The sequence below is a fragment of the Haliotis cracherodii genome, unplaced genomic scaffold (genome assembly GCF_022045235.1).
Source record: "Haliotis cracherodii isolate W230 unplaced genomic scaffold, xgHalCrac1.p SCAF_11, whole genome shotgun sequence".
Lineage (NCBI taxonomy): Eukaryota > Metazoa > Mollusca > Gastropoda > Lepetellida > Haliotidae > Haliotis > Haliotis cracherodii.
The window spans coordinates 3,935,799-3,948,796 of record NW_027266266.1 but is presented as its reverse complement, the minus strand read 5'-3'; the positions used below and the strand labels follow the sequence as shown (position 1 = coordinate 3,948,796).

At 44.6% G+C, this 12,998-nt stretch overlaps 1 protein-coding gene across 2 annotated transcripts; it reads right to left on the bottom strand.

Annotated features, from left to right (window-relative positions):
- Positions 1 to 728: 728 nt before the first annotated feature.
- LOC139456119 (sulfotransferase 1C2-like) lies at positions 729 to 11,518 on the bottom strand. Of its 2 annotated transcripts, none has more exons than XM_071237653.1 (6): positions 11,466 to 11,518; positions 6,109 to 6,287; positions 5,640 to 5,963; positions 3,595 to 3,698; positions 3,183 to 3,375; positions 729 to 1,274 (listed from the first exon to the last, which is right to left on the bottom strand). In XM_071237653.1, exons 1-6 carry the CDS (start codon positions 11,477 to 11,479, stop codon positions 1,165 to 1,167), a joined length of 924 nt encoding a protein of 307 aa, XP_071093754.1. In that variant the 5' UTR covers positions 11,480 to 11,518; the 3' UTR covers positions 729 to 1,164. The 2 variants fall into 2 exon arrangements, with proteins under 2 accessions (XP_071093754.1, XP_071093753.1); XM_071237652.1 differs by lacking the exon at positions 11,466 to 11,518 and adding an exon at positions 8,371 to 8,477.
- Positions 11,519 to 12,998: the final 1,480 nt, after the last annotated feature.

Genomic DNA, 12,998 nt, shown 5'->3' with positions numbered 1-12,998 from the left:
CATTGATATCATTCTCATAACGAGAAGTTACATCGCCACATCGACACATATGTTATGCTTAATGTAATTATAACTATAGATACTACTTCTATAATAACAATACATAAACACTTCTAATACAAATATATCAATTCACCTGTAACAAAACGCTTCTAGTTTGACTAAAATCAATTCATATGTAGTAACACTTCTTTCTACAAATATTATCAATTCCTAAGTAACACGAATCTTCCAATACAAATAAAAGCAAGTTACCTGTAACAAACACTTCTAATACGAATATCACTTCGTATGTAATAACAACATTTCTACTATAATAATTTGTAAAACTATTAACGGAACAATATACGTGGATTGTAACATCTTGATGGTCATCCTCCAGTTACATGTAACTCCCCTTGAACGATTACTTTAGTCGCAATTAGACTATTTTGACTATCGTTTTGTCTTTTTTAAATTTTTTTTTAAATATATATTTGGGTTCCTGATTCGTCCGGACTGATCATTAACTATTTGAATTTAATTTGCGCCCCGGTCCGGGTCATATGTGTCTTTGGTGACGGGTTCAATGCCCCCGTTATTCCACTGTAACTCGTCCCAAAAGGTCGAACTTTGGGGAGGGTAAAATAGGCGTATTTGCGCCTCTCTCGTCTCCTTAAAACTGCATTGTAGCGGAAGTACGAGGCGTTTTGTCGCGCCTATTACTGCCTTTGAGAGTTCCATGGGGGGGGGGGGGGGGGGGGGGGACTAGTTGCCGTGGTCGTACACTCGCACCGACGTTGGCCTGAAGTAATTAATGAACGTCCTGACGTCGAATCTATTTAGTGCCCCTGCGTCAGGCGTTACTGTACGGTAGGATATGCCGGACAGTTTCAAAAGGGCGACAGCTAACTCCGCATGCTGCACCCGACGGCACCATTTACAGAACGTAATTGGTGGGAAATTTGTTCCCGAATCCGCAAGCGAAAATGTTTCATCCGTACGAAGGTATCCCCAATTGCCACGTCAGCATCAGGTACGCCTAGCTTTGTACTGTTTCATCTAGTAAGCTCTGGTGGTCGTGCAAAATACATACTTAGTGAATATTCATAGAGATAGGAATGACGCATATTAATGATATTTGGCATTCAGTGTGCTCGTCAATATATACATATGATCCGTCAGCTATTCATATGTGAACACAATGCCTGTTCCCTCAAACTTTCGGTCTATAACGGCATCGAATCTTTCGTTTTGAGCAACTGTTATCCAGTTCTTCCAATCCCCGACTTCACCTGAAACAATAACACCATGAATCCATAAGTACTTCAGTAAGTAATACATGATTAACTTCCTTAGTAAGTAATACAGGATAAACTTCCCTAGTAAGTACACAAAGATTAACTTCCTAAGTAAGTAATACAGGATTAACTTCCTAAGAAAGTAATGCAGGATTAACTTCCTAAGAAAGTAATGCAGGATTAACTTCCTAAGTAAATAATGCAGGATTAACTTCCTCAATAGGTAATACAGGATTAACTTCCTAAGTAAGAAATACAGGATTATGTTCATTAGTAAGTAATACAGGGTTAACTTCCTTAGTAAGTAAACCGGGATTAACTCCCTTAGTAAGTAATGCAGGATTAACTTCCTTAGTAAGTAATACAGGATTAACTTCCTAAGTAAGTAATACAGGATTAAGTTCAGTAGTAAGTAATACAGGATTAACTTCCTTAGTAAGTAAAACGGGATTAACTTCCTTAGTAAGTAATGCAGGATTAACTTCCTAAGTAAGTAATGCAGGATTAACTTCCTAAGTATGTAATACAGGATTAACTTCCTAAGTAAGTAATACAGGATCAAGTTCATTAGTAAGTAATACAGGATTAACTTCCTTAGTAAGTAAAACAGGATTAACTTCCTAAGTAAGTAATACAGGATAAAGTTCATTAGTAAGTAATACAGGATTAACTTCCTTAGTAAGTAAAACAGGATTAACTTCCTAAGTAAGTAATGCAGGATTAACTTCCTAAGTAAGTAATACAGGATTAACTTCCTAAGTAAGTAATGCAGGATTAACTTCCTAAGTAGGTAATACAAGATTAACTTCATTAGTAAGTAATAGAGGATTAACGTCATCAGTAAGTAATACAGGATTAAGTTCATTAGTAAGTAATACAGGATTAACTTTCTTAGAAAGCAACACATGACCAGGTCTTAAGTAAGTAATACACCAAGGACCTACTCTGACCCGCGTGTGTCCTCTCAACAAGCAATATAATACTTGGGACCAACTCTAACCTGTCGTGTCCTCAAAACAATCAATACAGTACTTGGGACCTACTCTAACCTGTCGTGTCCTCACAACAAGCAATATAATACTTGGGACCAACTCTAACCTGTCGTGTCCTCACAACAAGCAATATAATACTTGGGACCAACTCTAACCCGCGTGTGTCCTCACAACAAGCAGTATAATACTTGGGACCAATTCTAACCTGTCGTGTCCTCACAACAATCAATATAACACTTGGGACCAACTCTAACCTGTCGTGTCCTCAAAACAATCAATACAGTACTTGGGACCTACTCTAACCTGTCGTGTCCTCACAACAAGCAATATAATACTTGGGACCAACTCTAACCTGTCGTGTCCTCACAACAAGCAATATAATACTTGGGACCAACTCTAACCCGCGTGTGTCCTCACAACAAGCAGTATAATACTTGGGACCAATTCTAACCTGTCGTGTCCTCACAACAATCAATATAACACTTGGGACCAACTCTAACCTGTCGTGTCCTCACAACAATTAACATAATACTTGGGACCTACTCTAACCTGTCGTATCCTCACAACAATCAATATAATACTTGGGACCAACTCTAACCTGTCGTGTCCTCACAACAAGCAGTATAATACTTGGGACCAACTCTAACCTGTCGTGTCATCACAACAATCAATATAATACTTGGGACCAACTCTCATCCGCGTGTGTCTTCACAACAATCAATATAACACTTGGGACCTACTCTAACCCGCGTGTGTCATCACAACAATCAATATAATACTTGGGACCAATTCTAACCCGCGTGTGTCTTCACAACAAGCAATATAACACTTGGGGCCTACTCTGACCCGTGTGGTCATGTGATTTACGATTCCAATGAAGAGACAATGGCAAATCTAAGAATCATCTCACCTTTTCTGTACATCCCTTCGTGTCCTTCCTTCCAGGCTTCGGACCAATTGCTATTTGGTAATTCCTCCTTCACCTCCTTGGCTGCAACCTTCAGCTTCTTAAAGCTGCACGCTTCCGCTATTTGCTCACAGAGTTCATCAGTGACTGACTCTCCGATGAACTCGGCAACCGCTTTGATGTTTTTAACAGGATCCTAAAAAGAAAACCACCAGGCGACATCACATGCCTCATATCAATGACTATATTACAGCACATGGCGAGGACATGACGTTCCCTTGGAGTGACTACACAGTACACAGGAATGAGCAGAGTGAAGTTTGAATTTTCAAGTGTTCAGACAAATCTTCTAACTGTATACTTAGCAGACCATGACCTCCTGTCGACACAGGTCATAGATCAAAGAAATACAAACCTCTTTCAAGTTTTCATAAAACAATGTTAGGAAAGGCAAGTCCGGGTTGTCCTGTTTCACTTTCTGCCAATCATTCACGTAGTCGGCATAACCACCACCGGGAACTGAAACATTGGAAGTAATTAAATGAAACACCATAAACATATATTTATATGTAAGCATATGTCTACAGGAAGGCCAGCGCCTACTGAAGTAGCGATGAAACAGGGCAGAACTTTATGTATTTATTTAAGCAACATATAAGTAAATCTTAATCCACACTCAGGGAGCAGCACATCGGAGCATTTAATATTAACCCACATTCACAGAGTGCGTCTCATTGGAGTGTTCACACTCAGCGCAGCAGGTCAGAGCCTATAACCCACATTCAGACGGCGGAGCAGGTCAGAGACTTTAACCCACATTTAGACGGCACAGCAGGTCAGAGACTATAACCAACAATCAGACGGCGCAGCAGGTCAGAGACTTTAACCCACATTCAGACGGCGCAGCAGGTCAGAGACTATAACCCACATTCAGACAGCGCAGCAGGTCAGAGCCTATAACCCACATTCAGACACCGCAGCAGGTCAGAGACTATAACCCACATTTAGACGGCACAGCAGGTCAGAGACTATAACCAACAATCAGACGGCGCAGCAGGTCAGAGACTTTAACCCACATTCAGACGGCGCAGCAGGTCAGAGACTATAACCCACATTCAGACGGCGCAGCAGGTTAGAGACCATAACCCACATTCAGAGGGCGCAGCAGATCAGAGGATATAACCCACATTCAGACAGCGCAGCAGGTCAGAGACTATAACCCACATTCAGACAGCGCAGCAGGTCAGAGCCTATAACCCACATTCAGACACCGCAGCAGGTCAGAGACTATAACCCACATTTAGACGGCGCAGCAGGTCAGAGACTTTAACCCACATTCAGACGGCGCAGCAGGTCAGAGACTATAACCCACATTCAGACAGCGCAGCAGGTCAGAGGCCATAACCCACATTCAGACAGCGCAGCAGGTCAGAGGCTATAACCCACATTCAGACAGCGCAGCAGGTCAGAGACTATAACCCACATTCAGACAGCGCAGCAGGTCAGAGCCTATAACCCACATTCAGACAGCGCAGCAGGTCAGAGACTATAACCCACATTTAGACGGCACAGCAGGTCAGAGACTATAACCAACAATCAGACGGCGCAGCAGGTCAGAGACTTTAACCCACATTCAGACGGCGCAGCAGGTCAGAGACTATAACCCACATTCAGACAGCGCAGCAGGTCAGAGGCCATAACCCACATTCAGACAGCGCAGCAGGTCAGAGGCTATAACCCACATTCAGACAGCGCAGCAGGTCAGAGGCCATAACCCACATTCAGACAGCGCAGCAGGTCAGCAGCTCAGACAAAAACAGTCAAAGTGATTTGACATTGATACGTTAAATCAGTCATGCATGACAATATTACCGTAGAACCTCTGGTAACCTTGCCATACAACGGAAAGAAACAGGCCTCTATGCTACAGTGTCTCCAGCGAAGAAAAATGAAAAGGGAACCTAGATGAACCTGGGGAAAAATCTAGACTTCTTTGTTTTGAGTTAAAGCATTACAGTAATTGATGGGCGAAAGGGAAATAAAATGGTTCAGGGACTGGGAGACAGACTACACGGCGTGTTGCCTTAACGTGGGAGGAAAGCCTGTCATGTCCCAGACGTTTACCATCTTGGTCAAACACACAAACCAGGGCATAGAACTGACACAGCTAGAAACGTAATTGGAACCGGGATTCGAATCCATGATAATAGGTTTCTGGCATGCCATGCCAATTGCGGAACCTTAAACGACTGGGCCACCATGAACTGTATTTGGTTGAATAGCTGAAGAAACGTTAGTAAACGTATCATATTAATTGTTGATTTGAAATCAAATAAATATAAAAAACATTTCTGCCGTTGGATTATTATAAACATATACATGCATGGTAATAACCATATTAAACTATCAGCCTTTGTTAAAATCATGAGGCTTGATATGACCATTGAACATTTCACTCACCTTTTCCTTCAAGAAACAGATCCAGAAATTCTGAATACGTCCCGTCATACATAAACGCCTTTTTGAGTCCGCTGACATGATGATAGTGAGATACGCTGACATCTTTTGGATTTCGCATGATGAAGATGGTTTTAATCCTCTTCTCCACCAGTTTCTCCGGGAGATGACGGAAGTAAAGATGTGAGTTCAGAACCCGCGGGGAGGGAAGTTCATCAGCCCGCTGAAAATTCGGCACCTCCAACATGGCGATCTCCTTCGGCTTCTTGTGGTACTCAGAGTTACCGGCCCTGAGCATGGTGACGATTTCCCACAACCAGTGGGTACCTGGGAGGATCAGAATAGACAGAATTGTGTCAGTTGGGTTTAACGCCTCTTCACTGCGGCGTTGAACAGCATTGACTCATACTAGAAATCATTTTATTCATTTTAAAATCATTTATTGAGTAAATCGTCTATCTCATGTTCTTACCACATTTGGGATATGCCGCTATCATGACGTCATCGTCCCTCAGCTCGAGCTTCTGAACATTTCGGATATTTTCCATTTCATTCTCAGGGGTGTTGCGAATGTGCAGGAGGACGCCGTCATGTTTGTAGAAGGACCACCCATGACCATTTTCATTCCGGTAGTCCAGAATCTCGGGAGTTCTAGGAAGAATGAATGAGTAAGGGATTTGGGGCAGTTAAGAGCCTATAACCCACATTCAGACAGCGCAGCAGGTCAGAGGCTATACCCCACATTCAGACAGTGCAGCAGGTCAGAGGCTATACCCCACATTCAGACAGCGCAGCAGGTCTGAGAGTAAAAAAAACCCATTCAGACAGCGCAGCAGGTCAGATCCAATAACCCACATTCAGACAGCGCAGCAGGTCAGAGACCATAACCCACATTCAGACAGCGCAGCAGGTTAGAGAGTTAAAACCCACATTCAGACAGCGCAGCAGGTCAGAGCCCATACCCCACATTCAGACAGCGCAGCAGGTCAGAGGCTATACCCCTCATTCAGACAGCGCAGCATGTCAGATCCTGTAACCCACATTCAGACAGCGCAGCAGGTCAGATCCAATAACCCACATTCAGACAGCGCAGCAGGTCAGAGACCATAACCCACATTCAGACAGCGCAGCAGGTCAGAGCCTGTAACCCATATTCAGACAGCGCAGCAGGTCAGATCCTGTAACCCACATTCAGACAGCGCAGCGGGTCAGAGACCATAACCCACATTCAGACAGCGCAGCAGGTCAGAGAGTTAAAACCCACATTCAGACAGCGCAGCAGGTCAGAGCCCATACCCCACATTCAGATAGCGCAGCAGGTCAGAGGCTATACCCCTCATTCAGACAGCGCAGCATGTCATAGAGTTAAAACCCACATCCAGACAGCGCAACAGGTCAGAGGCTATACCCCACATTCAGACAGCGCAGCAGTTCAGAGGCTATACCCCACATTCAGACAGCGCAGCAGGTCAGAGGCTATAAACCACATTCATACAGCGCAGCAGATCAGAGGCTATAAACCACATTCAGACAGCGCAGCAGGTCAGAGGCTATACCCCACATTCAGACAGCGCAGCAGGTTAGAGGCTATACCCCACATTCAGACAGCGCAGCAGTTCAGAGTTAAAACCCACATTCAGACAGCGCAGCAGGTCAGAGGCTATAAACCACATTCAGACAGCGCAGCAGGTCAGAGGCTATACCCCCACATTGAGACAGCGCAGCAGATCAGAGGCTATAACCCACATTCAGACAGCACAGCAGGTCAGAGGCTATAAACCACATTCATACAGCGCAGCAGATCAGAGGCTATAAACCACATTCAGACAGCGCAGCAGGTCAGAGCCTATAACTCACATTCAGACATCACACACACACACACACACACACACACACACACACACACACACACACACACACACACACACACACACACACACACATATTCCAAGTGTCTTACAGTATGTTTTTTGTTTTACAGCTGTATGGCTGCAGTCTGTGGTTAATCGTGTCTGTACCACACAATTCAGTGATATGAGCATCGATCCCCGAAACTTGGATACGATGATCTGCATCAACCAAGTCAGAGAGCCTGACCACCCGATCCCGTTAATTGGGATTGATGACATGCATCAACCAAGTCAGAGAGCCTGACCACCCGATCCCGTTAATTGGGATTGATGACATGCATCAACCAAGTCAGCAGGCCTGACCACCCGATCCCGTAAGTCGCCTCTTACCACAAGCATATAGGTTGCTGAAGACCTATTCTAACCCAGATCTTCACGGGTCCGTCTTACAGTATTGAAAGAGTAGTTGAAATGGTAATTTGTTTGAGGACGTACTTGGCAAGAAGGATTCAATCTGTGAGCCAGTGTCAATGTAACACGCTTTGCCTAGTTTCACCAAAGCGTACCTCAATCGTTCCGTGCTACGGACGTATGAAGCCGAGAGGTTGGTTGGTTGCTTTGTTGTTTTACGCCGCACTCAGCAATATTCCAGCTATACGACTGCGGCTTGTAAATAATCACTGGACCAGACAATCCAGTGATTGGTATCATGAGCATCGATCCACGCAATTCGGATCGATGACATGCATCAACCAAGTCAGCGAGCCTGACCACCCGATCCCGTTAGTCGCCTCTCACGACATCGTCGCGTACGGTGTCAACTAATTAAAAACACTGCAACAGCGATGAAGGATGAAGCCTATTTGAGGAGAATATGTACTTACTGCTGACTTTCCATGTTGATCACTACTTGTTATGATGTACGTTTCAAATGTCCTTCTCGCGTGACTTCGCTACTTACCTTATCACGTTCCTGCACAGTGTAGATTACCTACATATGAAAGTACATGTACTTTTAGGTCATTTTGACCCATCGTTGGTCATACTGGTTCACGCTGACTGTTGCGTTAAGACAGTCGCCCAGTTAACTGCGCAGGCGTTGGGGTCCATACAGATTAAACAGCGACGCGAGTCAAGAGTTCGAGTCCCAGATATGTTTACAAAAGGGTTGATAGTTAAACGTCTACGACCTGCGTTATTGAGCTTTCCTACATACTAAGACTGTTTTAGGTGCTGTGAACTGAAATAGAAATCAAAGCGGCGTCAAACCCACTCTCACACACTATCAATAAGTATTCCAAGCTTGTTTAGGGGTACACTACACATCTGTAAGGAAATCAATACTCGTTGCTTGTCAACCTCTTCAACTTGACGTCTGTGTCCAGTTAACCCTTAAAATCCTACAGTGTTAATTCTATGTTTATTAGGGGGACGGATGGCCCAGTCGCCTAAGGCGCCGCGATTCGCTGTGCAGAGTTGCTTCCCTTGGGCACGCCAGAAACCTATGATTGTGGGTTCGAATCCCGATTCGCCGCGATTATGTTTCTAGGTTTGTCAGCACCATACCCGTGCTCGTGGGTTTCACCAAAGTGGTAAATGTCTGAGACCTGCATCACTTCGGGCTTTCCTCCCACATTAAGCTGACACGCTGTGGTATAGCTGGAATAATGTTAAAAGCGGCGTTAAATCCAAATCACTCACTATGTTTATTAACACGTATGACGCAAGCCCTGGCGACTACACAACAATGAAGGAAGCGTCCCAACCAATGTCACCGGTGAGACACAGCCCTGTTTGTTTCGAGGGCTGCTGGCTTGGACTGGTACAGTCTTGGCTCAGTAGACAAGGAGACAGTAGACAGGTCTTCACACTGTTGTCACTACCCTAGTGTGTCACCCTTTGCATTCCAAAAGACCCCACTCCTCCGGTGGAACCACGAATAAGTCCAAATACCCGGAACACAGGTCTCAAAACGTGTTGTGCCACCCTGAGCAAGTGACAAAGCTGAAATGTGCCTCTGTTTACCCAGCAGGAAATGGGTACCCGACAGTTGAAGTGGGTGTAAAAACCCTCTAGCGCCCATGGGTTGTATACTCCCCGGGGAGTTGATAATGATAACTGGGACTGAAAGGGATCCACTGGTCGGGGAACAAATAAACCGCATTCGAGAAGATTATCCACTGGATAAGTGTGGTATATAAATGTAAAAGATAATAGGATAATATGAAAAAGGTCTTGTAGGTAGCATGTCAAGGTCAACGTTGTGCGAGGAACTCTAACCTAGATGCACGGGAGGATATCTTACAGCTATTTCTGTCAGCCCGACACGCTCACACCAAGGCTGAACAGTTTATGCAAGTCACAGATCTGAGAGACAAGGTATGTTATAGAGATAACAACCACGTGGTTTATAACGAAAGTGTCTTTAACTTTACTATACCGCGGCAAATGGTGTTCTCATTTTTGCACCTTGAGTTGCTTGATATGATATCGGATATTAGTTATACCAAATTGCTCCCCCTCCTAATTTTACCAGATTGCTTCCCCTACTAATTATGCCAGATTGCTTCTCCCAGTAATTGTACCACATTGCTTCCCCCACTAATTATGCCAGATTGCTTCCCCCACTAATTATGCCAGATTGCTTCCCCCACCTCGTCTGTTTCCGGCATAATCCATGACATTCGTGACTTATTCGTGACCAACTCGTGTCTATCCGGGACAAGTCGTGCCCCTCTCGAAGGTTTGCATATGGGCCTATGAACACGAGATCGAGTTCAAACAAGAAGGATAACTCTTACTGTACCCATGTCTCAGTGTTCAATATAGGCGTTACAGCAGTGCTTGCTTATTCCTGTTTTCAAAGTACTGAACCTCTATTACAAACCTTAAAATAAATATTACTCTTAATGTAAACATTTTTACATCAAGGGTTGTGGGTTAACTCTTGTTACAGCAGGTCAGAGTTTAAACCCACATTCAGACAGCGCAGCAGGTCAGAGGCTATAAACCACATTCAGACAGCGCAGCAGGTCAGAGTTAAAACCCACATTCAGACATCATGCACACACACACACACACACACACACACACACACACACACACACACACACACACTCCCAAGCGTCTTACAGTTGTTGTTTTTTTGTTATACAGCTGTATGGCGGCAGTCTGTGAATAATCATGTCTGGACCACACAATTCAGTGATGTGAGCATCGATCCCCGAAACTTGGATACGATGATCTGCATCAACCAAGTCAGAGAGCCTGACCACCCGATCCCGTTAATTGGGATTGATGACATGCATCAACCAATTCAGCAGGCCTGACCACCCGATCCCGTTAATTGGGATTGATGACATGCATCAACCAAGTCAGCAGGCCTGACCACCCGATCCCGTTAATTGGGATTGATGACATGCATCAACCAAGTCAGCAGGCCTGACCACCCGATCCCGTTAGTCGCCTCTTACCACAAGCATATAGGTTGCTGAAGACCTATTCTAACACGGATCTTCGCGGGTCCGTTTTACAGTATTAAAAGAGTAGTTGAAATGGTAGTTTGTTTGAGGACGTACTTGGCAAGAAGGATTCAATCTGTGAGCCAGTGTCAATGTAACACTTATCTCGCTTTACCTAGTTTCATCCAAGCGTACCTCAATCCCGTACGTTCCGTGCAACTGACGTATTAAGCCGAGATGTTGGTTGGTTGGTTGTTTAACGCCGCACTCAGCAATATTCCAGCTATACAACTGCGGCTTGTAAATAATCGAGTCTGGACCAGACAATCCAGTGATTGATATCATGAGCATCGATCCACGCAATTCGGATCGATGACATGCATCAACCAAGTCAGCGAGCCTGACCACCCGATCCCGTTAGTCGCCTCTCACGACATCGTCGCGTACGGTGTCAACTAATTAAAAACACTGCAACAGCGATGAAGGATGAAGCCTATTTGAGGAGAATATGTACTTACTGCTGACTTTCCATGTTGATCACTACTTGTAATGATGGACGCTTGGAATGTCCTTCTCGCGTGACTTCGCTACTTACCTAATCACGTTCCTGCACAGTGTAGATTACCTACATATGAAAGTACATGTACTTTTATGTCACTTTGACCCATCGTTGGTCATACTGGTTCACGCTGACTGTTGCGTTAAGACAGTCGCCCAGTTAACTGCGCAGGCGTTGGGGGTCCATGCAGATTAAACAGCGACGCGAGTCAAGAGTTCAAGTCCCAGATATGTTTACAAAAGGGTTGATAGTTAAGCGTCTACGACCTGCGTTATTGAGCTTTCCTACATACTAAGACTGTTTTAGGTGCTGTGAACTGAAACAGAATTCAAAGCGGCGTCAAACCCACTCTCTCACACTATCAATAAGTATTCCAAGCTTGTTTAGGGGTACACTACACATCTGTAAGGAAATCAATACTCGTTGCTTGTCAACCTCTTCAACTTGACGTCTGTGTCCAGTTAACTCTTAAAATCCTACAGTGTTAGTTCTATGTTTATTAGGGGGCACGGTTGGTCCAGTCGTCTAAGGCGCCGCGATTCGCTGTGCAGAGTTGCGTCCCTTGGGCACGCCAGAAACCTATGATTGTGGGTTCGAATCCCGGTTCGCCGCGATTATGTTTCTAGGTTTGTCAGCACCATACCGTGGGTTTCACCAAAGTGGTAAACGTCTGAGACCTGCATCACTTCGGGCTTTCCTCCCACATTAAGCTGACACGCCGTGATATAACTGGGATAATGTTAAAAGCGGCGTTAAATCCAACTCACTCACTCTGTTTATTAACACATATAACACAAGCCCTGGCGACTACACAGCAATGAAGGAAGCGTCCCAACCAATGTCACCGGTGAGACACAGCCCTGTTTGTTTCGAGGGCTGCTGGCGTTGACTGGTACAGTCTTGGCTGAATAGACAAGCGGTCTGAATCAGCAATGTTTACAGGTCTTTACAGTGTTGTCACTACCCTAGTGTACAGTACATTCCCCCAGTGCATTACAAAAGATGCACCACGAATACGTCCAAATACCCGGAACACAGGTCTCAAAACGTGTTGTGCCACCCTGAGCAAGTGACAAGAATTTTACCAGATTGCTTCCCCCACTTAGTTTTCCAGATTGCTTCCCACATTAATTTTAACAGATTGCTTCCCCTCCTAATTATACCAAATCGCTTCCCCCACTTATTTTAACAGATTGCTTCCCCCACTAATTATGCCAGATTGCTTCCCCCAGTAATTTTAACAGATTGCTTCCCCTCCTAATTTTACCAGATTGCTTCCCCCAGTAATTTTAACAGATTGCTTCCCCTCCTAATTTTACCAGATTGCTTCCCCCACTAATTATGCCAGATTGCTTCCCCCACTCATTTTAACAGATTGCTTCCCCTCCTAGTTTTACCAGATTGCTTCCCCCACTAATTTTAACAGATTACTTCCCCTCCTAATTTAAACAGATTGCTTCCCCTCCTAATTTTAACAGATTGCTTCCCCTCC

Bases quoted from the DNA above. Each gene is read 5' to 3' on its own strand.
- LOC139456119 (XM_071237653.1), bottom strand. The intron at 3,376-3,594 runs GTTTGTATTTCT...TTTTCTTTTTAG, and splicing joins TTTATGAAAACTTGAAAGAG to GATCCTGTTAAAAACATCAA. The intron at 1,275-3,182 runs GTGAGATGATTC...TTATTGTTTCAG, and splicing joins CGAAGGGATGTACAGAAAAG to GTGAAGTCGGGGATTGGAAG.